The sequence below is a fragment of the Ammodytes marinus genome (genome assembly GCF_949987685.1).
Source record: "Ammodytes marinus genome assembly, chromosome: 20".
In the NCBI taxonomy this organism is placed as follows: Eukaryota; Metazoa; Chordata; class Actinopteri; order Uranoscopiformes; family Ammodytidae; genus Ammodytes; species Ammodytes marinus.
The window spans coordinates 22,244,400-22,270,864 of record NC_137224.1 but is presented as its reverse complement, the minus strand read 5'-3'; the positions used below and the strand labels follow the sequence as shown (position 1 = coordinate 22,270,864).

Genomic DNA, 26,465 nt, shown 5'->3' with positions numbered 1-26,465 from the left:
TCCTTTTGAAAAACACACACACACACACACACACACACACACACACACACACACACACACACACACACACACACACACACACACACACACACACACACACACACACACACACACACACACACATGCTAAACATACAGTATGTGAGCTCAAACAGGAGAGCCCGGCTGTTTTTCATCAAATTATTTAGACTATACATTTCTGCCATGGTCTTCTCAGGAGTCTCAAGTTTTCCACGTTTCTAATCCTTTATTTTGTATTATCCCTTTCCCCAGGTCTGTACGGTCTTCCAAAGAGGAACGGTAAACTAAAAGACATCAGCCAGTTCGATGCGGCCTTCTTCGGGGTGCATCCCAAACAGGCCAACACCATGGACCCCCAGCTGCGCCTCATGCTGGAGATCGCCTATGAAGCCATCGTAGACGGAGGTGAGGAAAGAAGGGCAAAAGGCCTTCAGCACTGCACACTGTTACAGAGCAGGAACAAGGGTGAAAGATGAGAGATATGGTGGGGAAAGGAATAGAGAAAGTGTGACTGAAAAGTGTTGTTGCCATCTTGTTTAAAGGTCACATATTCTGCTCATTTTCAGGTGGAAAATTATAATTAAGTTTTTTTACTAGAAACCGTTTTCATGGTGTAGTATCTAAAGAAACACTTAGTATGTCTCACAGTGCCATTGCTGAATCTCCTCTTTTTCAGCCTTTGTCTTAAAACGCTCCGATTTTTAAGAGCCTGTCTCTTTAAGAGCCGCCTTTCAAAAAAAGCCCAGTCGGCTCTGATTGGCCCTGGATCTAACTGCCTGTTAGATTCAGGGGGATCTTGTGGTATGGCCTATCACAGGTGGAGGAAATGCTCAGTGAGGTTGGTAATAAAGGGGAGTGATGTGATGTCATAAACAGGGAAATACATCTGAATGGGGTTTTTGAACGTTGGATTTCAGAAAAAGGTTGAGGTAGAGAAAAAGGGTTGTTTTTACTTATAGCTTGGGAGGCTATAGACACACCGTAGACCCATATTAATGTTGAATTAACATGAAAAAGTCCATTTTGCATAATAGTTGGCCTTTAAACTGTGGTTTAATCAAAAAATAAAATATTGAGTGAACGGTTTGTAAAGGATGTCATGTTGCTATGCAGGCCTGAACCCAGCCACACTGCGTGGCAGTAAGACGGGCGTGTACATCGGGGTGAGTGGCTCTGAGGCCAGTGAGGCCTTCAGCAGAGACCCAGAGGAGCTGCTGGGATACAGCATGACCGGCTGCCAGCGCGCCATGCTAGCTAACAGGCTATCATACTTCTTTGACTTCAACGGTACGCACACACACACACACACACACACACAAACACACAAACACACACACTAACACTAACGCAAACACACACACACACACACACACACACACACACACACTAACACACACACTAACACTAACGCAAACACACACACACACACACACACACACACACACACACACACACACACACACACACACACATACACACACACTCACTCACACACATATATTGGTATAGTGTGAGAGAATGCTGTGGTGAACTGTCTTCCGCATCAGTGCACATCTCCACTCAATGTCTCCCCCATGTGGCCATGTATGATTCAGCTCAGGGTTCCAGTCTAGTGCAAGTCACTCCAAACTTATCTCTGATTAACTCCTGACTTGGTCTAATAGGATCCATCTGTCTTCATTTCCAGTCGTCACCACATTTAGCATAGAACCAATGTAAATGAGAAATGGATTGCTAACATTGCTAACACAAAAATGTATTATACATTATATTATTCATTTTATAACAGCATGGTTTTCTATCACTGTGTCAAGCAGATCTGCATGTTCACATTTTGAACCCATGAGTTTTGACAATTGTAAAGCCTACACAGAGAGGGGTTTCTCATTTCAAGTGATTGTAATTGATCAAATTGAAGCGTTCCACATGCTGAATGTGCCCACGTCCTACCTGGGGAATCCTCTGTGTATATTTCCCTTTTAGCTGTTGTTTCCCCTCAGTAAACCCCCCTGTCTGTCCCCTGTGCTCCAGGCCCCAGCACAGCCATAGACACAGCCTGCTCCTCCAGCCTGCTGGCTCTGGAGAACGCCTTCCACGCCATCCAGCAGGGCCACTGTGAGGCTGCCCTGGTGGGGGGAGTCAACCTGCTGCTCAAGCCCAACACCTCCGTACAGTTCATGAAGCTGGGCATGCTCAGTCCAGAGGGCACCTGCAAGTCCTTTGACTCCTCAGGTAAGAGAACCTTACAGTGCCCCCTTCCCACCCCCCTTTATCAGTGACTATCTCCTCATGATCCACTACCTGTCCGTACTGTGTGTACACTGAAAATACAATCTGGTGTTAATACACAGTCACTGTAAACTGGTATGTAAACAAAGGGCCCACCCAGAGCCCACCATAGCTGACAACATGCCCGTTTACAGAGCCTAGGCACTGGATCTTTCTGTTAGCACACACACACGGTACGAACATGCAGGGGATCATGAGGAGATATTCACTGATTTATCAAAAAGTCATTTCGACAACATGCTTTCTTCAGTTGTTGCTAACTCTTCCTTTAAGGCACCCATCAATTACTGGCATTAGCCCCTAGTGTGATCTGTCTGGTTGCCATCGTTGCAGCTCTCTCTCTCTCTCTCCCTTGTTTCCTGTCCTCTCTCGCCCCTAATAAAAAATATGACTTCATCCCTCTGAACAGGTAATGGATACTGTCGCTCTGAGGCGGCGGTGGCAGTGCTGCTGACCAAGCGCTCGGCTGCTAAGAGAATCTACGCCACGGTGCTCAATGCTGGGAACAACACAGACGGATACAAAGAGCAGGGTGAGCTCCACATTATTGTCTAATCATGCTGCCTTTGCTTTACTCTATGTGTATATATATATTGGACTATCATTATATTGCTGCTCTGTACTCCATTGTATACTGCATTTTGATTCTTTTAATTATCAGTTTTTCCCTCATCAGTATTTGATCTTGTTTCTGTCTTTGTTTAGTTTCTTTGTTGTTTTTAAAAAACTAGCATTTATGCTAATACACTGAAAACAATGCATCTGGTTCGTCCAATGATATTGTCATGTCCGTGTCAAATTAAGATAAATGTTAATTATCAGCTGTGTGTACAGAACACCCGATTCAAAAATGGAAGACTTTATAGAATACATGGGAGAATTACTTTCAAAGGCAAATCAAAAGAAGATATTTATCTGTGGGGATACAAACATTGATTTACTTAAAAAAAAAAAACTAAAAAAAAAACTCATTCACTGAATTTGTAAATACACTGCATGTTATGGGCCGGCAGCCGAGGTCAGCAGACAGACTGACTGTTTTGAATACTTTTGCAGATGTGTTTAGACTACTAGAGAAGAAATGGACAAGGCCATATCACTATCTGTATTGTCACAGGCAGAGAGGAAAATGGAAAGCATGTCTGTTGTACACTGGCAATGAATAAGGAGATCTAAAATTATCTGTGTATTGGAATGCATCTTCTTAAAAAAAAAAACTGTTGGCAGTGGGGGCGGGACCTGATAAGCCTTTGGCTTCTCCTGCCACCCTTCGGACGATAACACAAAGTAATATGTATGAATATGCAAAGAGAAAATTGTGTATTGTGTGTAATTGTCCGGAAGAATAAAAATAAATAAATAAATAAAATCTACAATACAATACACACTCAGACAATTCAGTAATGGACGCCCCTATACATTTGTGACATTAAAATACAATGACAATACAAAATGATTTAATGCTTCAACTTAAATTGATATTCATTGTATTTCTAAAAAAATAGTTCAAATGTCAATTGGTTGGTTCAGTCTTTGCTGTTCAATACCACAGCTAACAACCTCCCATCTGCCCGTTGCTTATGAGCTACTCCATTAGTTTACTATGGCTGCGTTCCAATCCCCATACTATCTACTATTCAGTATGGTAGAAAAACAATGATTTATGATGTCCCGATTCTTGAGTTCCTGACCCCTCCTCTTTGCCCCCCCAGGTGTGACCTTCCCTTCAGGTGCCATGCAGCAGAGGCTGGTCAGCTCTCTGTACCAGGAGGTTAACATCTCCCCAGAGCAGGTGGAGTACATCGAGGCCCACGGCACTGGAACCAAGGTCAGTCAACACAACGCTCCATCCACACACACACGCTTTTGACTTGTTCACTTCTGCTCTTTGCATTACAAGACAGATAGTTTATAAGGCAGACATAATGATGCACATTTTAAACCTGAAAATAATTAAGTTGAATTCACACACATACACATACACACATGCACGCACGCACACACACACACACACACACACACACACACACACACACACACACACACATCCCCCGCCTACCCGCCACATGTCGAAGTGGCCCTGGGCAAGACACTGAACCCCACATTTCTCCCGATGGTTCAGAGGGCGCCTTGCATGGCAGCTACTGCCATCGGTGTATGAGTGTGTGTATGAATGTGGTAAGAAATGTAAAGCGCTTTGGGGCTGAGAAAATCGGCTAAAAAGCGCTATATAAGTCAAGTCCATTTACCATTTACACACACACACACACACACACACACACACCTCTTATGTCACTAACCGAGAGTGTCCTTCCTCTGTGGCATCTCTGCTGTATTCAGGTGGGCGACCCCCAGGAACTGAACGGCATTGTGGGTGTGTTCTGTGAGTCCAAGCGGGAGCCTCTTCTCATTGGCTCCACCAAGTCCAACATGGGCCATCCGGAACCCGCCTCTGGTATGGCTGCCCTGGCTAAGGTGAGAGTGACAGACACAACATTGTTTTTTTTTCCCTTTTAAGTTGTTCTGTTTTAGAACACAAAGGTTGACTGACTCTCACTACCTTTGCACGTCTTGCACTTTTTAATGCGCTGACTGTAAGTTTAATACTTTTAAGAGGCTGGATCTGGCTCAAAGAGAAGCTCCATAACAAGGTCAAACTGGCACATTCACAATGTAGCACTTAGTTTATTAAACTGATGTCCTCATTTCTTTGTAAGGGGGTGATAGAGTGATCTTTTACTGCCGTTTTCGAAAAGGAAGGAAGCTAGGCATATTTGACACCAAAGCCATAAAAGAGAAAAATTACTTGAACATTTGCTATTTTTAGTTAGTTCAGCAAAACTGTAATTCTTCACTTCATCTGATCCTTCTGATTGTATTTCGTTAGTTGATTCTCCCTCTCCCCCTCAGGTGTTGCTCTCTCTGGAGAGAGGAGTGTGGGCTCCCAACCTGCACTTCAACAGTCCCAACCCCGACATCCCCGCGCTGAGCGACGGCCGGCTGCAGGTGGTGGACCGGCCCACCCCCGTCAGAGGAGGCATCGTGGGCATCAACTCCTTCGGCTTCGGAGGGTCCAACGTCCACGTCATCCTCCGCCCGCCCGGGCAGAAAGCAGCGGACGCCCCCAGCACAGCCCCCAGGACTTACCCCAGAATGCTCCAGGCCTGTGGTCGCACTGAGGCGGCAGTACACACCATGCTGCAGAAGGGCAGGGAGCACAGTGCTGATGACAGCTTTGTGTCTCTGCTGAATGAGGTGTCCGGGGCTCCCTCCAGCAGCATGCCCTTCAGAGGATACACTCTGATCGGCTCTCAGCCCGAGCTCACTGAGGTGCAGCAGGTGCAGGCCAGTGGCAGGCCGCTGTGGTACGTCTGCTCAGGTGAGGAATCAAACACCTACAGTACATGACATGGACATACTATAGTTTTTCAGTTGGACTCATATATGACTGTGCAGAAAGAAAGTATAAAGTATGAAAACAGTTCACAGTTTCACACTTTATGGAATGTTTAAGATCATAAGAGCTAAGCTAACTAGCGATGAGCGACCTTTGCCAATGTCCTCTTCAAAAATGCACACACAGTTAAATGAATGGTTTCTGTTGCTTCGACTCGAACCTGGGAGTGAGGCAACCAGTGGAAAATAAAAGATGTTTTGAACTACTCCTTTAACATTCTGAAGAACTGACTAGAGGGAAAAGGAGCTTTCTTGGACTGTAATTTGTCAATATTGGTATTTTAGCATGTTCAATTCAGAGACACTTGAAACTAAAACTAAACTATCGGTGGATTTCAACCCCCCCATCAAAAAGCATAAGCAATGTTTGAATGTGTGTTGTGTGGCTGGATTACAGTGGATGACTGTCTGTTGTATTGGCAGGTATGGGCACCCAGTGGGGCGGTATGGGCCGCAGCCTGATGCAGCTGCCCCAGTTCAGAGCTTCTATCCTGCGCTCAGACTCAGCGCTGAAGGACACGGGCCTGGTGGTGTCCGCTCTACTGATGGACGCAGATGAAGCTACCTTTGAAGACACTGTGCACGCCTTCGTAGGGCTGGCTGCCATACAGGTAGAGTGGAGAGCGCGGGTTCAAATGGGTTTAATCAATTCATTTGGTAGGGCAGAAGATATAAGGTTGAGATAATGAGTTAAAAAGTTAGCAATATTGTATCAAAATTTATTTTTCTGTTATTATATTTTAATAAAATAAAACATTTATCAATTAATTTCTTAGATGTGTCTTACCATATCATTATTCTTCATAATCTTATTGTGAAAAAGAAAAAGCAAGAAAAGATACAGTTAGAAAAAGCAATAATTGTCTTAGCATGGATGATCAGTGATTATGATGTGTCTTGTTGTGTTGCTTAAAGTTAGCGTGTCTGGGTTTTGCAACCCAACATTTGTATCCATATTAATTATATTCTTTTCCTTTGCTCAGTCATAGTAGTTAGAGCTAAATGTCCTCACAGGTTTCTTTGAAGGAGCTTGTGTGTAACATTTAATCCTGTGTTTGTGTGTTTGTGTGTGTGTGTGTGTGTGTGTGTGTGTGTTTGTGTGTTTGTGTGTTTGTGCGTGTGCGTGTGGCAGATTGCTCAGATCGACCTGCTGACTGAGCTGGGTCTGAAGCCCGATGGCATTGTGGGTCACTCTGTGGGGGAGCTAGCATGTGGCTATGCTGACGGCTCGCTAACACACAGCGAGGCCATCCAGGCAGCTTACTGGAGAGGGAAATGCATCAAAGAGGCCAACCTGCCCCCAGGAGGCATGGCTGCAGTGGGTAAGAGATACTTGGTTCAATACCATGGTTCAATATCTGCTTTCACCACACAGGGAGAGGGGAATCCTAACATATGCACACGTTTGGAATGAAAACCTAACAGGACAAGTAAACCTCAGATATGTGCAAAATGATGAGAGCTTTTAAAACTCTTCTAGGAATACTTCACCCATACGGAACTGGCGTTCTATCGTTATAAAATCGCTATTATATTATAATGAATGAGGTTATTCTTCCCTCAGTCTTTCCTCAGTCTTCCCTTGGCCCAGCTGTCCTGTTAATCCTAACCCTACATTGTACCATGTGTGATGTCACACATGGGAAAATGTAGGGGTTAGACAGTGAGACCATAAAACACTCTTTTTGCCTTTTCTCAGGCTAGGATGAACCGATTTCTAAAATGTTTGCACATTTAAACTACATAGGATCTCAGAGTTCAATACACCTTCATATTTCCACCAGTGAAGTGGGCCTTTAAACCTTTCCTTGTGTGTGTTGCAGGGCTGACGTGGGCAGAGTGTCTAGCTCAGTGTCCCCAGGGGATCGTCCCAGCCTGCCACAATGCAGAGGACACCGTCACCATCTCCGGCCCTGAGGTCAGACACACATCACCACCTTGTCTTTTATATTACACACAGAGAGCCTGCATTTCACACTGTCTGACACAGACACACTTTACTTGTCATTTGCTCACATGCTGTTGATTTTGCAACTCTGCTTTTTGTGATGGGATTTGTAACCTGTACCTTTTTGAAATTGCAAAGTTAGGGAAATTTGTAATGTACATAAGACTTTCCATGATCAGCTCTTAAAGGGCCAGGGCTTTAGCTTTAATACTGGGGCTAGGGAAGCGCTGTTGCTAAATGTTGCATCGGCTATAATCTAAACTGCACACTCACAATACCCTTACTTTTACATTGACATTGTAACTTTTATGACAGACGTTTGTACAAGCATACTAGCGACTATATTAACTCATGTGTGCATGGTTACATACCATTCTTTGTGTTTCTCAGTTGCAATGTGAAGTGTCTTGACTGACTCTGTGTGTGTGTGTGTGTGTGTGTGTGTGTGTGTGTGTGTGTGTGTGTGTGTGTGTGTGTGTGTGTGTGTGTGTGTGTGTGTGTGTGTGTGTGTGTGTGTGTGTGTGTGTGTGTGTGTGTGTGTGTGTGTGTGTGTGTGTGTGTGTGTGTGTGTGTGTGTGTGTGTGTGTGTGTGTGTGTGTGTGTGTGTGTGTGTGTGTGTGTGTGTGTGTGTGTGTGTGTGTGTGTGTGCGTGTGTGTGTGTGCGTCATCAGGCAGCGATCTCTAAGTATGTGGCAGAGTTAAAGGCGCAGGGCGTGTTTGCTAAGGAGGTGCGTAGCGCTGGCGTGGCGTTCCACTCTTACTACATGGCCTCCATCGCCCCCACACTGCTGGCTGCTCTCAAGAAGGTACACTGCCCTGCTCATACACTCACACACCTTTACTGTTTAGCATCCTGCCAATCCAGCACATAATTAAGGTTTTTATCTGGCTGTTTTTTTTTTTTTGCTCCGTCACTGTCCCACCAGATTATTAGCATAACGTTAGCCTCATAGCATAATTGCCTAAATCATATTTATTTACTCTGCTCTACTTTTACTCTACATCTACTCTAATCTACGTCTACTCTACTCTACGTCTACTCTATATCCCTTAAAATATGACTTAGGCAATGATGCTATGAGGCTAACGATAATTATATTTAAAAACATTTTTTTTAAATAATTATTAAAATTGTAATTTGTAAGAAAATGATGGTTCATTATCCGGTGCAACTGAGCGAAATGCTTACATCATTTTCTGTTTTCTTAAATAGTTTTTAAATGAAAAGCAGTAGAGATGGCATTGGTAAGGAATATTTGGCAGGTGAAAAAACAACTAGAAAAAAACTGCAGTTAAGATTATCTTGTGTATCTCTACACACATTTGTCTGGTACCGTAACATCCCCCAGCCTGTGCACACATAGGATGGAGCCATGGATGGAGCCTATAGTCACTTCTCCACACATGTTCTAAAGGGCCTGTGGGTATGTTGACTAAAACAGAATACATATTGTTAGAGCTTAGAAAAGGATATTCGTTTGTATTTAAATAAGTAAGTAAACAGCAAAGGCTCCTTATTATTCATTTGCACAAGGCAAGTTAGAACAGCAAATACATTTAGTTTGTTTACTACAGTTGTAAAGCAGATAGACTATTAACAGTTGACATCTGAGTAGCTCAACGTAATCTTGTGGGAAGAGATAAATTCATTAGATCATCTTATATCAAGTAGAGTCTGATCTGAATGTAGTTATAGATTTTTTTTTGGCATTTTCAAGCTTTATTAGACAGTACAGAGTTGAAATGGGGAGACAGAGCGAGAGAGAGGGGATGACCTGCAGTAAGGGTCCCCGGGTTGGATCTGAACCCGCGACCACTGCAACAAGTTCTGAGCCAATATGGTACGCGCTCTATCCACTACGCCACCGGAGCGCCCCCCCCCCCCATATATGAATTCTATCTCAGTATCTAAAGTTGTCCGGTTGTGTGCAGGTGATCGTGGAGCCGCGGCGGCGCTCTGCTCGCTGGGTGAGCACCAGTATTCCTCAGGCAGAGTGGGAGTCTCCTCTGGCTCTGTTCAGCTCAGCAGACTACCACGTCAACAACCTGGTCAGCCCCGTGCTCTTCCAGGAGGGTCTCAGTCTAGTGCCGGACAACGCTGTGGTGCTGGAGATAGCCCCTCACGGTCTGCTGCAGGTAGGGTCCTAACCACAACCATAGCTATAATCATGACCAGAACCAGAACCAGAACTTTATACCCAGGAAGAGGAGTGTGTCCCCCACCACAGGAGCACATTCTGGCTGCACAGAATGTTCCTAGATAGCGGTACCATTAATTGTATCTGTCCTTTACTCAAAGGAATACTTCACCCATACGGAACCGGCGTTCTATCATTATAACATTTCTATTTTAATGTAATGAATGAGGGTTTTCTTCCCTCAGTCCTAACCCTACATAAAATGTAGGGTTAGACAGTGAGAACATAAAACACTGTTTCTGCCTTTTCTCAGGCTAGGATGAACCGATTTCTAAAATGTTTGAACATGTATACTACATAGGATCTCAGAGTTCAATACACCTTCATATTCCCACCGGTGAAGTAGGGCTTTAACCAGCCAGGTCATTAAGAACACATTCTTATTTACAATGATGGCATGGTAAAATAAAAACATCTCTTGAGAGGAGGAGGGTGGAGGCTGAAAAGAAGGTCAACAATACATTTTAAAAGGACAAACGGCACACACCCAGATCATCCAAACACTCCTAGCACAGTTAAAGACATACAGCAGCCACACCCAGCCAAACATTTTGAGCACAGCGGCATACAACATTTCCAACACCCATCTACTCGCAAAACAGTCATAGTAATGTCAAAAAAAGAAAAGTTAAAAGGTTATTTCAAATAGTTTGGGTACGGTTCTTAAACCCCCTTGTTCTTGTGCCCAGGCCATCTTGAAGCGTAGCCTGAAGCAGACGTGCTCCTCCCTCCCCCTGATGAAGAGAGGCCACGCCAACAACCTGGAGTTCTTCCTCTCCAACATCGGCAAAATCTACATGAACGGGTCAGTGAACGCCTCGCTCTGTCTGCTCTCATGCCTCGTTTCCACTGAGCAGCACAGTTCGGTTTGGCACGGTAACAGTAACACTAGATCTGGCCTGCGTTTCCACTGCTGCCTACAGTAACCCTTACTTGGTAGGCGGGGCTTATGCCGGACTGTCAGAGTATATACTGTCTATGGGTAAGAGTTGTTAAAGTGCTTGCCGCTAAAGATAAGTAACTATGGTGAGTTCATAGCAGCTACGTGGCTATGGTGACATCATAGCAGCGGGACACAGTGTAGCCCACTGATTAAGTCAATAAAGAAGGAAAAATGTCACCAGAGTTGAGAGGTGCACCCTAATTTTCTCTTAATACAAGACTGTTGACTCTTGCCCGAGGTGACTATACACAACGGTGTTTCTCTCGCACAGAAATGGCTATTCTATTGACCAATCAACAGACTGCAGTGTAGCTCCACCCCTTTGGGACCCTTTGTGCCGGCTTGGTACGCCCCAGCGAAAGGGTGACATAAATAGGTGGGGCACGGTACGCTTATTTTGGTACCCTATACAACTTCTGACAGTGTAAAAGATTAATAAATGCGTACCGAACCGAGTCGTTCAGTGGAAACGAGACTTTAGTGACGTTTGGTACTTTACTGTATTGAGTGACTGTTGTTCTGGTTGGCTTAATGGTGAAGCCTGCTGTCCACTTCTCTTCCCTAAACACTCTATGAAGACATTTCAGGTTGCTAACATTAGACACATTTTCACTGTTCCTCTTTAGCATTAGCGTGGATGCTAACAGGCTGTGCCCGGCGGTGAGGTACCCGGTGCCGGTGGGTACCCCTCTCATCTCCCCTCTGGTGCAGTGGGACCACGCTCAGACCTGGGACGTGCCCAAGCTGGAGGACTTCTCCTGTGGCTCAGGAGGCTCCGGCTCTGCCACTGTCTATAACATCGGTAAGAGAAATACACATGTGAGTTAGATTAGGAATAGAGAAGTAGAGGAAAGGAATGTAACTTATACATATCACCGTGAATTAAAATCTTTATTTCATTTTGACAAAATTCCTAGAAGGAGTCCAAAGTGTTTACAGAACAGATTTTGGATAGAGCAATTTTTTTTTCTTTTGTCTAAATCCATAAAAATCTATGTTCAGGTCTTCAGCATGTCTTTAAGACCACTATATATCATAAATCAGACAATTTACAACACATGAACAAAGCCCTCTGTTATTACCTTCAGAATTGAATGGAATATGGAAAGTTCATCAAATGTAGGGTAGAAATAGAGATTTATGGTTCAGAGTATTGACAAAAACTGATGTGGACATAACTGCCGTTGAAGGTGGTTGTGTATGAGAAAACATACAGATGCAAACAGAAAAGGCTCAGTCTAATAAACACCTAAATGTACATTTAGGACCTTGTTTCTATAATAGTATGAAAGACAAAAAAATCGAAACATTTACTAAGTCTTTGGGATGAAAATGATTTGACTTGACCACATGACGAGCTCTGTGTCATACTCTTCTCTGCCCAAACCCCACAGACACAAACCCAGAGTCACCAGACTACTACCTGATTGGCCACTGCATAGATGGGCGTGTCCTCTACCCAGCCACTGGCTACCTGTGGCTGGCCTGGCGCACCTTGGTGAGGAGTCTGGGGGTTGTCATGGAGAGCACCCCGGTAACCTTTGAAGACGTCACCATTCACAGCGCTACCATCCTGTCTAAGAGCGGTGAGTATAGGCTGAGAGAGGCTTTTATTGTGGCGGTCTGATGAGCTGCTTGACTTCCTCTGTTGGACATTCATCTGACTGGACCTCTTTGTCTGTCTTCTCTCCCTGTCTCCCTCCCTGTCTGTCTGTCTGTCTGTCTCTCTGTCTCTCTCCCTGTCTCCCTCTCTGTCTGTCTGTCTCTCTCCCTGTCTGTCTGTTTCTCTGTCTGTCTCTCAGGCTCTGTACAGCTGGAGGTGCGTCTCATGCCCGCCACCAACAGGTTCGAGGTTTCAGAGAATGGAACCCTGGCTGTCAGTGGTAGGTTGTGTGTGTGTGTGTGTGTGTGTGTGTGTATAAACTAAACTAAACAGACTAGGCAATTGATGCCATTAATAGTGTGTCATAGTCAGCTGACTCTACTTACTTAGTTATCTATTTTTTTATGTCTCTATAATTTAAAGCTACACCGTTTAATTGCCTTCTGGGGACAATAAAGATGAATTTAATTTAATTTAATTCGATATCAATGAAAACAAACTGGCCACCCTGGTGCCAGTCACTCTAGATAACCCTGACAACATTCATCTATTTCAACTCTACTTCTGGTCTGTGTCACATTTTAGAACCGTCACAAGAAACAACATCTGGTTTCTTACAATATTGTGTTTGTCCTCAAGCATGTAGTGTTGTAGGAGATAGAAGTGTTTGTATGCCTGTTGGGAAGTCTAGATTCATACAGTGGAACAACCACATGAGCTAGTTATACCAGAGAAAATAACTTTATACAAGAATATTCCAATTTTGCTTCTTTCTCCACTGAATCTCACTGTCATCTCTGCCTGCTGCTGTTGTTCTGTGTGTGTGATTCCTTAGGTAAGGTGAGCATTCTGCAAGATGCGGCTCTGGATGCATTCCACAGTCAGATCAGTGGACAGGCTGCCGTCGCCCCCCAGGACAGCCAGCCCAAAATGAAGCTGACTGCCCCGGATATCTACAAAGAACTGCGACTGAGGGGCTATGACTATGGCAAGACCTTCCAAGGCATCTTAGAGTCCAACAATGCAGGTGACGTCTCTCTCTCTCTCTCTCTCTGTGTGTGTGTGTGTGTGTGTGTGTGTGTGTTCCAATTCTTTATTATAATACAAAGATTACACATAGAAGACTTGGCTGCTGTCATGTGGTCGTTTCCAGGTTTAAGGTTTTTTCTAAGATAGCTTTTCAGTTCTGATCTTATCAAATCCTGTTTTGTAGATTTAATGTTATTAAGTATTTTCAGTATAGACAGTGATTCTGAAGAACACTTTATGTCAAAATCAGTCAATATCTTCTCATGATCCACTCCCTGTCCATATCCATACTGTGTGTCAGCTGGAAATAAAAGGCAGTGTTAATACACTTCCTAAGCTCTGTAAACGGACATGTTGCGAGCGATGGTGGGTACCCTTTGTTTACATACAGTACCAGTTTACAGAGCCTAGGCATTGTGTTTTTTAGATTTAAATCACTGATTTTTTTGACAACAAGCATCCTCCAGAAATCACTGACTCCACCTTTTAAGGGTTTTTATTTATTAAAGGTTCAGTAAGCAGAATGGTCAGTTTAGCTCACTTCCTGCAGTTAGCAATCCCCTTGCTCGTCACCACATTAATGCACTGCGGTCTTCAAGCAGCGAGTTGTCGAGCATCATCTCAGATCCATAAGTGTGATAACATGATAAAAACCATCAAAACAGACATTGGGAAGGATTTTTACCTGCTCCGACATTGTAGACTCATACACATTCACCCATCTGTCGCTCTGCACGTGCACCGGCAGTGAGACGGGTGCCGGTTTGTAGCATTCTCTCTTCTGATTGGTTATCAGTAGTGGGATCCCAGAAAAGTTTATTTGCCGATTACATGCAGAGCGGGTGACTGAGAGATCGGCTTTTTAATACACTATATAAGTTCTCACTGTAAGTGATCACTGTATGAATACAGAGGGATTTAACACTTATATTAACATAAATACATCGCTTACTTCAGCTTTAAGTAAACATATATTGCTCTGTTCGTGGATGGGTGTAAATCACTTTGTATACTACCCTTTGTTGTGTCTGAAAGGTGCAGTATGAATAACCCTTTGATTGTGTTGTATACAGGAGACAGTGGTGCGCTGCAGTGGACAGGGAACTGGGTGAGCTTCCTGGACAGCATGCTCCAGATGCTGGTGTTGGGCCTGTCCGGCCGCAGCCTGAGGCTACCCACCAGGATCCGCTCTGTGTGTGTGGACCCAGCTGTCCATCTGGACAGGGTCAAAGAGTACAAGAACGGAATGCAAGGTAGGAGCTCTAGTTCACATTGATTTAGTCTATATACATTTCAATTTCATTACTTTTATATTATATTGTATATATACAGTTTTACTGTGTACCTTTGCACTATTTAGTATTAAAATATATATGTAAATATTGTTTATCTTCATCTTATTCTCCTCTACATTATTTTATTGTTCCTATTGCACCGTGGGTCGGAGATAAACGCCATTTTGATTTGTATCCATGTCTTGCATAGATATCAGAATTGACAATAAAGTTTGACTTGACTATTGATAATAATAATAGTACACTTTATCTGTAGAGCACTTTTCAAACACAGTTACAAAGTGCTTCACAAAGCTATTCAAACACAAGTGGAACACAGCACATGTACACTCACATTAAGTAAGAATAAAATGAAAATAGCTGAAAAGTGATTTAAAAAAAAGTGGGTGAGTGACTTTAAAAAGTGCAGCATAACCAGCAGCCCTGATCACTGATCAGTTCTCAATCTGCAACTGTTATAAAATAGGCTATATTATAAAATATATGTGTTGTACTTTCAGCCACGTGGTTTTTCATTGCTGCCATTCTACATCACTGACTGAATGTTTCAATGGTTTTGTCTCTTTTGTGTATTTCAAATCAAATCAAATCAGTTTCATTTGTACAGCCCAATATCACAAATAGACATTTGCCTCAGTGGGCTTTATATTCCAGTATGACACCCTGCCCTTAGACCCTTAGCTCGGCTGAGAAAAAACTCCCAGTAAAAAACCCTTTATTGGGATTAAAACATTTAGAAACCTCAGGGAGAGTTGACAGAGTAAGGGATCCCTCTCCCAGGACGGACATACTGCAATAGATGTCATAAGTAGGGATGGGGCCGATCCGATCCAGTATCGGTATCGGGTCCGATATGGCCGAAATCTGCGTATCGGATATCTGACTGACAGCTCCGATATTAAAATCCGTTTTTTTTTTTTTTTTTTTTACAATTTTTTTTTTTTTTTTTTTTTTACTATGTAAGAGCGAACATGCGCCGACGTTCGGTGGAGGGAAAGAGGACATCACTTTAAAATTTGACATACAGTACATATCAGTTTGTTAGCCAGTGAGCTAAACAAAGCTAATCCAAGTCAAGGAAGTGGAGAGGCTTGTGACAAATACAGCCAATGTAAAATACAGCCAGAGAGAGGAAGACTGATCTGACAAACAGACCACCACATATTCTAGTGGGGCAGAAGTGATCATTGAGAAGGATTTTTTTTGTGTGACTCTATAATTCTGCCTTTAAGATAAACCTATATGCATTTGTGTATATTTATTGCTCTTTTAAATTAGAATTGCTTAAGCCTTCCTAGCCTTATACATAACATCACCACCAACAAAAAAATGTATAACAATTACGATATCGTATCGGTCAGTATCGGTATCGGCCGATATCCAAACCCCAGGTATCGGAATCGGATCGGAACTAAAAAAAGTGGATCGTCCCATCCCTAGTCATAAGTAGATAAAATCATAAAGGAGTCAATCATTGACCAGATGTTTACATGGTAATACTAAATTAAAATATGAATAGTCAATAGTGTGGATGCAGGAGGGCTTCAGATGCTGCCAGATTTAAAGTATTCACATTGTACGTTATGTTGTATGTGACCAGGCTATTTTCCTCTCTCTCTCTCTTCCTGTAGCTGTGGATGTCCATGTCAACCGTTGCCTTGATAACATAGTAGCAGGTGGAGTTCAGATCAGCGGGCTGCATGCCACCGTGGCCCCCCGCCGCCAGCAGCAGAGCCCCCCCACCCTGGAGCACTTTGTCTTTGTGCCCTATGTGGACAACCAGGGGCCCGCAGCCAATGGCAAGCTGGCAGAAAGGCTCAGGGTCTGCAAAGGTACAACACATACACCCCTGGAGTTGCCAGGTCAGCTAAAGTGATGAAGTGATACATTTAGGATCATATTTGAAGCTAAAATACTCATTCATAGCACTGTTCTGAAGGTTAGGATTTCCTATTTACATATGTTGTTCATTCTCTGATTTATGAACAGTTTGTTACCTGTACATAGGTTTTTTTTTGATTTATAAAATGAAAAAAGGCTTTATCCAAAATCTCTTCTGAGATAACCGTTGGACTATTAATATGTGGAATTCTAGATTTTTTGGTTTTTAAAGGGATACAAATTGACATAAATAGGCTACCATTGCCCACTTTGCACATTTATTCCTAATGTTTCTGTAAATAAAAAAAATTAAAAATAGTTTAATGTAAGTCTGGCAACGTTACTCTATTCCCCTTCAGTGTCTCACCTTTAACCTTCAGAATCAACATAATGTTTGTGTGTTCTTTTTTTCTATTGTCTGCATCTAACTATCAGTCTGCCTCTCTTCCTCCAGGGTTGATCCACACACTGCAGAAGAAGTTGGCCTCTCACGGTGTCAAGCTGTCCATCCCAGGGCTCCAGGGGCAGTCGGCCAAGCCCGTACCCAGCCAGGAGCCCTCTGAGCCTGGGCTTGAGAGGCTGCTGACCCTGCTCTGTGGTCTGGAGCTCAATGGAAACCTCCAGTCTGAGCTGGAGCAGACTGTGGAGAAGGAGAGGGAGTGTCTGCTGCAGGACGGCCTGCTGCAGGGCCTGTTAGACCAGCCAGCTCTCAGACACTGTGTGGACACCAGCGTAGAGAACAGCACGCCAGGCAAGATCAAAGTCCTGGAGGTAAGACTGAAGGCTGGGGTCTCATGGACAGCATCAGTGCAAAGAATGCTGTTTTATATCGTTTTCTTAATGCCATTGTCCAGGTACGCTCATACAGGAACAACAGCTGATATCATAAAAACACTATCGCTTTTGTCCAAAGGGGGTGCTAGAGTTAACACAAACTGAAAGTTCCTCAGAACCACTTAAAAAAAAGAAGAAGAAGAAAATCCAATAGAAATGTAAAAATAAAAGAAAGATTATCTTCAGATGCAGAATGATGCATACTAACCAGTCTCCACTCTCCTTGCCCTCTCCACACACACTGCCAGGCTCTGTCCAGTGATGGTCAGCTGTTCTCCCGCGTGGTGGCCCTCCTCAGCATCCAGCCCATGCTGCGTGTGGAATACACAGCCACAGCAGCCAGCCTGGACCTGCTGGCCCCCCACCAGCCCAGCCTGGAGCAGCTGTCTGTGAGCTCTGCTCAGTGGGACCCCCTGAAGGGCCCTGCCCCTGGAGGCCTGGCAGCAGGCTCAGACCTGGTGCTGTGTAACCACGCCTGGGGCCCGCTCAGCATAGACCCAGGAACACTGCTGGAGAACCTGTCCTCTGGAGCCAGACCAGGGGGCTTTGTCCTCCTCCACACCCTGCTGAAGGGAGACACTCTGGGGGAGACGGTGGCCTTCCTCTCCAGCACCGCACAGAGCACCAGCCAGGGGCTGCTCACACAGGTCAGTGGATATACACCATGGTTTGAATCAGTGACATTTGATACTTTTGTTATCCATTCTCGCAATTTTCTTTGTGCATCATAAGGCGAGACACTGCAGGTGAATAGGGAAACATTTTTAACTTCTAGATATCATCATTATACTTTGCCAGTTGATAACTTAAATACTGTATAGCCCATTTAAAAAAAAATTTTTTTTAGGACACACAACTAATAAATGTAAATGTGTTTGCCTTCAGTGTCTCTCCTTAAAGACATTCCAATGATGTGGCCTCTCAGAATCACATTGACGTTATGCTGACGTTTGATTTGATTCATTTGCACACATTCTTTCACATGTAAAGGGAAAATATGGTCAGAAACCTATAAGGAAACCTCCCCAGGTCATTAAAAGTCAACCCCATTCTCTCCCTCCTCTTCCCTAGTGTGAGTGGGAGCAGGCGTTCTCCTCAGCCTCTCTCAGTCTGGTGGCTGTTAGGAAGTCATTCTACGGCACGGCCATCTTTCTGTGTCGCCGGCGCTCTGCGGACAAACAGCCCATCTTCCTGCCTGTGGACGGGACGGACTACAAGTGGGTGGACACGCTTAAGGTGGGCTCAATATGGCAATATGTGTCTAGCTTTGAAAAATGTCCAACAGCTAACCCTGGCAGGCTTTCCCACAGCGCTCTATGGCTAAGGCTCGCCTTGACAACACCAGCAAGAAGAAAAAACTAGATTTTTAGTGATGCACAATTAATCTACTAAGCAATCGCAATGTGTGCTTGTGCATGAATACTTTATCCTCTCTAAGCATTCTACATTGTTCCTAACTGTGGGAACAATGTTAGTAACATAACAACTAGCCCAGGCTGTGTACTAACTGTGTGTGTGTGTCTGTGTGTGTGTGTGTGTGTGTGTGTGTGTGTGTGTGTGTGTGTGTGTGTGTGTGTGTGTGTGTGTGTGTGTGTGTGTGTGTGTGTGTGTGTGTGTGTGTGTGTGTGTGTGTGTGTGTGTGTGTGTGTGTGTGTGTGTGTGTGTGTCTGTGTGTGTCTGTGTGTGTGTGTCTCTGTGTGTGTGTGCTGCAGGCGACCATGGCGGCCTCCTCAGACTCTCCGGTGTGGCTGACGGCCTCTCAGGCTCACTGCGGCATTGTGGGAATGGTCAACTGTCTACGGCAGGAAGAGGGCGGCCACAGAATACGGTAGGACATACACACAACATTCAGTATACTACTGTATACTCCTGTATTAGTGATGTCATGTCATCAGAATGTCTGCTTCAACACAATATACTGTAAGGAAGAAAAAAATCACAACCCAGCACTTACTGGAAGATTCAGAGCCAATCAGAGCAGACTGGGCTTAATAAAGAGACATGCTCTAAAACAGAGCATTTCAGACAGAGGCCGAATAGAGGAGGTTCAGCAATGGTGCTGTGATACAATATGAAGCTTTTTAGGACACCATGACAACAGTTTTTAGTAGAAACCCAAATTACAATTTCACTTTTTAACCTGAAAATGAGCATAATAATATGTGACCTTTAAGTCAGTTTTTTAAGTTTTTTTTACCACATTCATTTAGTGAGATTCTTGAATGTTGGTCAATTCAAGTCAACTTTATTGTCAATTTCTTAATAAGATAAGTAATATATTACATTAAATAAATTCTAGATTCTAGTGCAAAAAGTCAGGCAAAAGCAAACAGCATAGAAAAGGTGAATAAATTGAAGATGTGCTATTATGAAGAATATTATTATGGTATAGTCTCACTTGTTTTTGTGTTCCCTATTTAACGTTTTTCCTCCCATCTTATTCCCTCCCTGTGTCCAGCTGTGCGTTTGTGTCCAACCTAAAGGAGTCTTCTGCGACCCCCAGCCTGGACTCTACCCAGAAGGCCATGCAGGCTGTCCTGGAGAGGGACATGGTCATGAATGTCTTCAGAGACGGACAGTGGGGCGTCTTCAGGCACCAGCTCATAACACACGGTGAGAACAGATCTACATATTGCTTGGCCTAGATGGTGCTCCCAATTATGTTTTTTTCAAATACTTTTGATTTTCTATTGAAGTACATAAACACACAACTGAAAAAGCGAAGACACAAACAAAATACATTATTAAACAAACAACTAACATGGCGTATACTCTACTTAAAAGGTCTCAAAGACATGGTTTAAATTAAAGGTAAATGTTAGGCAAAAAAAATTTAAAAGTCAAAAAGGTGTCATTCAAGGTCACTTCAGCGCTGCTATATGGTCGCGGAAAGGCTGCTCCGATTTATGTTGTCCATCGCATCCAAGAGTTAGTTCTGATTATAGGTGGTGTGTAAGACAGTACAACAGTGGCTTTCCATGAGAAACATTTGACAACCTTTTTTTTTTTTTTAATCCAGTGTTAATACACAGTCTATGCTCTGTTAACAAGCATGTTGCTAGCTAAGGTGGACCCTTTCCCTGTGTTCCAAACCCCATACTTTTTCTCTTTACTGTACTACATACTAAAGCAGGCTTAGTAGGCTACTGCAAAATTTAATTGGATGTAGTTGGGAATTTGGGTATTTTTTGGCATACTGAATTTGACATACATATTTTGGGATACTAAATAGTATGGAAGTATGGGGATTGGAACGCAGGGTCAGTTTTCATACCAGTTTACAGAGCATAGGAGGACATATTCACTGATTTTGACCACAAGCATTCTCCAGAATCCCTGACTCCACCGAAACATCCCTATTAGACTTATACAGTTTGATTTTGCCAATTGGTTGACACTGCCACTGAATCCTTGTCTCTGTGTGTTGGTGTGTGTCAGATGTGAATGAGGAGTCCACAGAGCATGCCTACGTCAACGTGCTGACTCGCGGAGACCTGTCCTCTCTGCGCTGGATCTCCTCTCCCCTCAGACACTTTGTCAGCAGCAGCCCCGACGTCCAGCTGTGTCGAGTCTACTACAGCTCCCTCAACTTCAGAGACATCATGCTGGCCACTGGCAAGCTGCCCCCAGACGCTATTCCAGGTAGAGAGAATAAAACCATTTTTTCATTTTCATTTAACTTTTATTTATCCTCGAGAGACCAATTGAGGGGTGACCCTCATTTACAATGACGTTCGAGTTCAAAACAAATTCAAAGGAAAAACAACAATACATACACAATATTCAATGCAAAAACATCAAATACACAACAACAGGTGAAGAGAAAAAAACTATTGAAACATTTACATAGTGGTGAAGAGTGACAGCAATTAAAATTAAATGGGTGAAAGTACAATATAGCCTAATTAAAACAGTTACAGGTAGAGTTTGGCAGATTTAAGATAGTTTGTTTAAATTGGTTAAAGGATATGAAGGTATTTAGTTTAATTTGTTGCTGTAAGTTGTTGCAGGAGTCGGGGGCACTGAAGCTAAAAGCTGTCTTTCCCAGCTCAGACCGGGCTTGTGGGACATAGAGCATAAGCATGTCAGTGGAGCGGGTCTGATAAAGCCCATCTGGTGTGTGTGTGTGTGTGTGTGTGTGTGTGTGTGTGTGTGATAAAGCCCGTGTGTGTGTGTGTGTGTGTGTGTGTGTGTGTGTGTGTGTGTGTGTGTGTGTGTGTGTGTGTGTGTGTGTGTGTGTGTGTGTGTGTGTGTGTGTGTGTGTGTGTGTGTGTGTGTGTGTGTGTGTGTGTGTGTGTGTGTGAAGACATACATACAGCATTAGGCATGATGTTCTGACAGTATAACCTTAAAGCTGCTCTGAGGAACTTTCAGTTTGTGTTCATTCTAGCGCCTCCCTTTGGACGAAAGCGGGTAGTGTTTTTACCACCCCAGCTGTTGTTCCTGAGTGAGCGTATACCCATGACAAAGGCTTTAAAAAAGAATATATAGAAATAGCATTCTTAGCACTGATGGTGTTGTTTGCTGTTACATGTCATGATCGTCAGAGGAAAAATTTGACTGTTTCAGAAATATTTAAAAGTTCCTCGTAGCTACTTTAAGCAATAATACCATTGTTTCACAGTATTATTCTGAAATGTCTGGTTAAAAAACATAATTTTTTTTAAGGCTGACCACAATCTTTATATGTTTTAAACATTTAGAATAGTCTTGTGTGATAACATAATACAGTTAATGAATGAATGATTCTAAACAAAATGTGAATAAAAACAGTCCCTTTTTTAGTGAGCAGATCAAGGTTTTTAGAGACATGCTCACTTTCTACACATTCCTCTTTGAGTCAAAGTTATGATGCAGGAATATTTTCTGAACATTAATAATCTTGTATATGGTAACATTCTGTTGGGGGGCTAATACCTTAGGACGGTATGTGACGGAAAATAATATAATAATAATTATAAGCCGTTTTGAAAAACCTTAAAGCCGGTTGATCGGCCCATGCCTTCACAGCAAAGAATCTTTCGAACCGTCAAATTGTACAAGACTTTTAGCCACCATGAGTCAGCTAACTTCTCCTCCTGTTTTAAACCTATGTCCTGTAGGTGACCTGGCTCTGCAGCAGTGCATGCTGGGTATGGAGTTTTCTGGCCGTGACCCAACAGGCCGGCGTGTGATGGGACTGCTGCCCGCTAAAGGCCTGGCTACAAGCGTGGACGCCGACAAACGCTTCCTGTGGGACGTCCCCTCCAGCTGGTCAGTCAGACCTTTACATTTAAAAAATAAATAAATTAAATACTTTATTTTAATATAAATAAAGTAAAATAAATAAATATTTTTTATTTATTTTTTTTTATTTTTTTAAAGAACACAAACACACAACTGGAAAAGCGAACGCACAAGCAAAAGACAAAATAAAATAAACAACCAACATGGCATACTACTCTACTTAAAAGGTTTCTAAGACATTGTTTAAATTAAAAGATAAATGCTAAACAAAAAAATAACTCCATGAGCCACATATCGAAGCAGGGGGCTATCACCTTATTCCAAACCTTAAGAATCATTTTTTTTGCGATCACCATCCCATACTGGATCGACAAAGCTTTCGTACGACCTAAAGTCTCTAGTTGTTGTGACGAGCCTAGAATGTCTGTTTCTGGGTTGGGATGGAGGACGAGGCCATAGACGTCTGAATAACAATGAAACACACTTGACCAGACATTGTGGAGTCTGGGACAGAACCAAAAGCTAAGGTTCCATCAGAGTGTTTGCACCTAATGCAAAGGGGTGATGAGGAGGAGGGAAAGAATGAATGGAATTTGACAGGAGAACAGTGCAGCTGATACACAACCTTATATTGAATGAATTGGTGCCTTGATGACTTTTTTGATTTTGATTTCTAAAATGCTCCAAGTCGCCCTAACCCCTGTGTTGTGTGTTCCAGGAGCCTGGAGCAGGCTGCCTCAGTGCCGGTGGTCTATGCCACGGCCTACTACTCTCTGATGGTGCGCGGCAGGCTCCGCCCCCAAGAGACGGTTCTCATCCACTCAGGTTCAGGGGGCGTCGGCCAGGCGGCCATCGCCATAGCACTCAGCATCAACTGCAAAGTCTTCACAACAGTCGGTTAGTATTACACTTATTCACTTTAATATTAATAGAATTATTCAAAACTAAGAATTATATGTCGATAAAATATGTTTTGTTAAGTATCTGCAGGCTCTGCAAATGTAGACAAATCCCCCTCCCCTGAAACTGCATAGTGCCCCTTCAATACAGTACATGTACTTTTCAGGCTTCATACAGATCCTAAAAGGCATTTAATTGATTTTTTTTAAAGGCTTTAATTGGTATTAAAATGTCTTAAGTCAATACTGGAACAGTCTTCTTGAACATGCTTGGTCATGGGCAGTTATTGTTTTATGATGTACCTATTTAGAAATAATTGTTAGCAAGTTATTCTTTTCAATAAGTTTCTAATGTCTGTCACATGAACATCACAGCATTGTGAGATCCAATTACATTTAAGTGAAGCGTGATTCTAACGTTTATTGTCTTTTTGTTGACTATTTTGATTGCCTTGTAATACAATGATCACATCCCGGTAACTTATTTAAAAGATTAAAAAAAGTTTTCAACATTATAACTAGGTATTCTTAGTTTTTACTTAACTTTTGTGTGTGTGTGTGTGTGTGTGTGTGTGTGTGTGTGTGTGTGTGTGTGTGTGTGTGTGTGTGTGTGTGTGTGTGTGTGTGTGTGTGTGTGTGTGTGTGTGTGTGTGTGTGTGTGTGTGTGTGTCCTCAGGCTCAGCAGAGAAGCGGGCCTACCTGCAGCAGCGCTTCCCTGCGCTCTCAGCAGACTCCTTTGCTAACTCCAGAGACGCTTCCTTTGAGCAGCACGTCCTGCTCCACACACAGGGGAGAGGTCAGTGTGCTGTGCTCTACACTGTGTCAACACACACACACACACCCTCTGTAGGACGCCTAACTGAAAAAAGCCATCTCTTATAACACTCTATGGAACACACAATACATGTGTACTATGCACTGCACTCAGACAGAAGATAAGACAACTCCACAGTGGAATGAGGGATAAAGTAGGATCAGAAATAAACTCATTCTGGAAATAAGTGAAATAACATCACTGTCATGTTTTCCATAACTGCAAGAAAGAAAAGATATTACAGAACCACTGTATGAGTTTTTATTACATGTACTGTATTTATCTTATGTGTTTTTGTGTGTGTGTGTGTGTGTGTGTGCGTTCGTTCGTGCGTGCGTGTGTGCGTGTGTGTGTGTGTGTGTGCGTGCGTGTGTGTTCAGGTGTGGACGTGGTGCTGAACTCCCTGGCTGAGGAGAAGCTGCAGGCCAGTATCCGCTGCCTGGCCAGACACGGACGCTTCCTGGAGATCGGAAAATACGACCTGTCCAACAACTCCCCTCTGGGTCAGTACCAAGCGCTAACACTCACAGCCACATGCCAAGGCTCACTCATTTATGTCTACAGTTTTTAATTCAGTTCAGAAATCAATTGTAGCATACTTCATGCTAACTAGATTATTTTTATGATCAGCTGTATTATGTAAAATAGAAATAGATGTGATTTGGGACGCAGCCACAGTCTTAAATGATTGCTCTCAGGTTCTAAGTAGTGTTTTAATGTGTAATAAAAACTTAATTGTCTGGATAAAATGAGTTCCAAGTACAGACATACACACCAAACCCAGTGTTGTTCTAATGAGCGCAGACTGTGTGAGATCTGGCTTCAATATCATAATCTTCTCTCCTCTCTCCAGGCATGGCTCTGTTCCTGAAGAACGTGGCGTTCCACGGCATCCTGCTGGACGCGCTCTTCGAGGAGGGGAACCGGGAGTGGGAGGAAGTGTCCACGCTGCTGAAGCAAGGCATCATGGGAGGTGTAGTCCAGCCCCTCAAGACCACAGTGTTCCAGAGGGAGCAAGTGGAGGAGGCCTTTAGATACATGGCTCAGGGCAAACACATCGGCAAGGTCCTACTGCAGGTGAGTTAAAGGTTCAGTAAGCCAAATGGTTCTTTAAGCTAACTACCCGTCAGTTACTGCAGTTAGCAGTCCCCTCGCTCGTCACCACATTAATGCACTGCGGTCTTCAAGCAGCAAGTTATCTAGCATCATCTCAGATCCATAAGTGCGATATAACATTGAAAAAAAAACATCAAAACAGACATTGGGAAGGATTTTTACCTGCTCCGCCATTGTAGGCGCATAAACATTCACCCCTCTGTCGCTCTCTGTGCGTGCACGGGCAGAGAGACGTGCCCGTTTGTAGCCTTCTCTATTCTGATTGGATATCAGGTTGTGGGATACCAGAAAAGTTCATCTGCTGCAATCTAAAGCGTTGCAATCTAAAACTTTCACAACTAAATGATGCCAAAATACACCTTTATTACACACTGTACCTTTTCAAACTATAATATCTTATGTTGCCCCTGTGAGGAATTCTGGGTAATGACAACAACAGTAATTACAAAAACGCTGTTGGCGCATACCGACAAATACAGTTTTAGTTTTGTGGAGCCGAAAAGTTACGCACTATAGCTTTAAAAAGATGAACCCTAACACAAAAAAATCAAAAAGTGAATAATATTGTACTTTCCGCCTCAGTTTCTGCCAATCGGTATGTGACTATGACTGTGAAACACTCCAATGCAGCAGTATTTATTCATCCTCTTTATTTCTCCCAGGTGTGTGATGAAGAGAAGGGTGCAGCGGTCCAAAGCGCGACCCCTCTGTCTATCCCAGCTATCCGCCGTACGTTCTGCCCCGCCTCCCACTCTTACATCATCACCGGTGGACTGGGCGGCTTCGGCCTGGAGCTAGCCCACTGGCTCACCGAGAGAGGAGCCCGCAAACTGGTGCTGACGTCCAGGTCGGGCATCAGGAACGGTAAGAAGGCACAAAATGGCTGCCGCTCAGTGTGAAATCAAGGCTGGGTT

At 43.4% G+C, this 26,465-nt stretch overlaps 1 protein-coding gene across 1 annotated transcript in view; it reads left to right on the top strand.

Annotated features, from left to right (window-relative positions):
* fasn (fatty acid synthase) overlaps positions 1–26,465 on the top strand; it is a 47,436-nt gene that overhangs the window by 12,588 nt on the left and 8,383 nt on the right. The window contains exons 3-33 of the mRNA XM_080049068.1: positions 273–425; positions 1,134–1,307; positions 2,052–2,252; positions 2,719–2,841; positions 4,022–4,137; positions 4,650–4,784; positions 5,220–5,688; positions 6,189–6,376; positions 6,898–7,087; positions 7,589–7,683; positions 8,385–8,519; positions 9,646–9,849; positions 10,601–10,716; positions 11,481–11,656; positions 12,249–12,440; positions 12,657–12,737; positions 13,293–13,484; positions 14,560–14,739; positions 16,413–16,613; positions 17,117–17,433; positions 17,745–18,143; positions 18,568–18,732; positions 19,209–19,324; positions 19,955–20,109; positions 20,935–21,138; positions 22,599–22,749; positions 23,441–23,619; positions 24,298–24,417; positions 24,816–24,938; positions 25,289–25,512; positions 26,214–26,415. Of these exons, the coding sequence (XP_079905194.1) occupies positions 273–425; positions 1,134–1,307; positions 2,052–2,252; positions 2,719–2,841; positions 4,022–4,137; positions 4,650–4,784; positions 5,220–5,688; positions 6,189–6,376; positions 6,898–7,087; positions 7,589–7,683; positions 8,385–8,519; positions 9,646–9,849; positions 10,601–10,716; positions 11,481–11,656; positions 12,249–12,440; positions 12,657–12,737; positions 13,293–13,484; positions 14,560–14,739; positions 16,413–16,613; positions 17,117–17,433; positions 17,745–18,143; positions 18,568–18,732; positions 19,209–19,324; positions 19,955–20,109; positions 20,935–21,138; positions 22,599–22,749; positions 23,441–23,619; positions 24,298–24,417; positions 24,816–24,938; positions 25,289–25,512; positions 26,214–26,415 (5,676 nt within the window). The remainder of the gene's footprint in view (positions 1–272; positions 426–1,133; positions 1,308–2,051; positions 2,253–2,718; positions 2,842–4,021; positions 4,138–4,649; positions 4,785–5,219; positions 5,689–6,188; positions 6,377–6,897; positions 7,088–7,588; positions 7,684–8,384; positions 8,520–9,645; positions 9,850–10,600; positions 10,717–11,480; positions 11,657–12,248; positions 12,441–12,656; positions 12,738–13,292; positions 13,485–14,559; positions 14,740–16,412; positions 16,614–17,116; positions 17,434–17,744; positions 18,144–18,567; positions 18,733–19,208; positions 19,325–19,954; positions 20,110–20,934; positions 21,139–22,598; positions 22,750–23,440; positions 23,620–24,297; positions 24,418–24,815; positions 24,939–25,288; positions 25,513–26,213; positions 26,416–26,465) is intronic.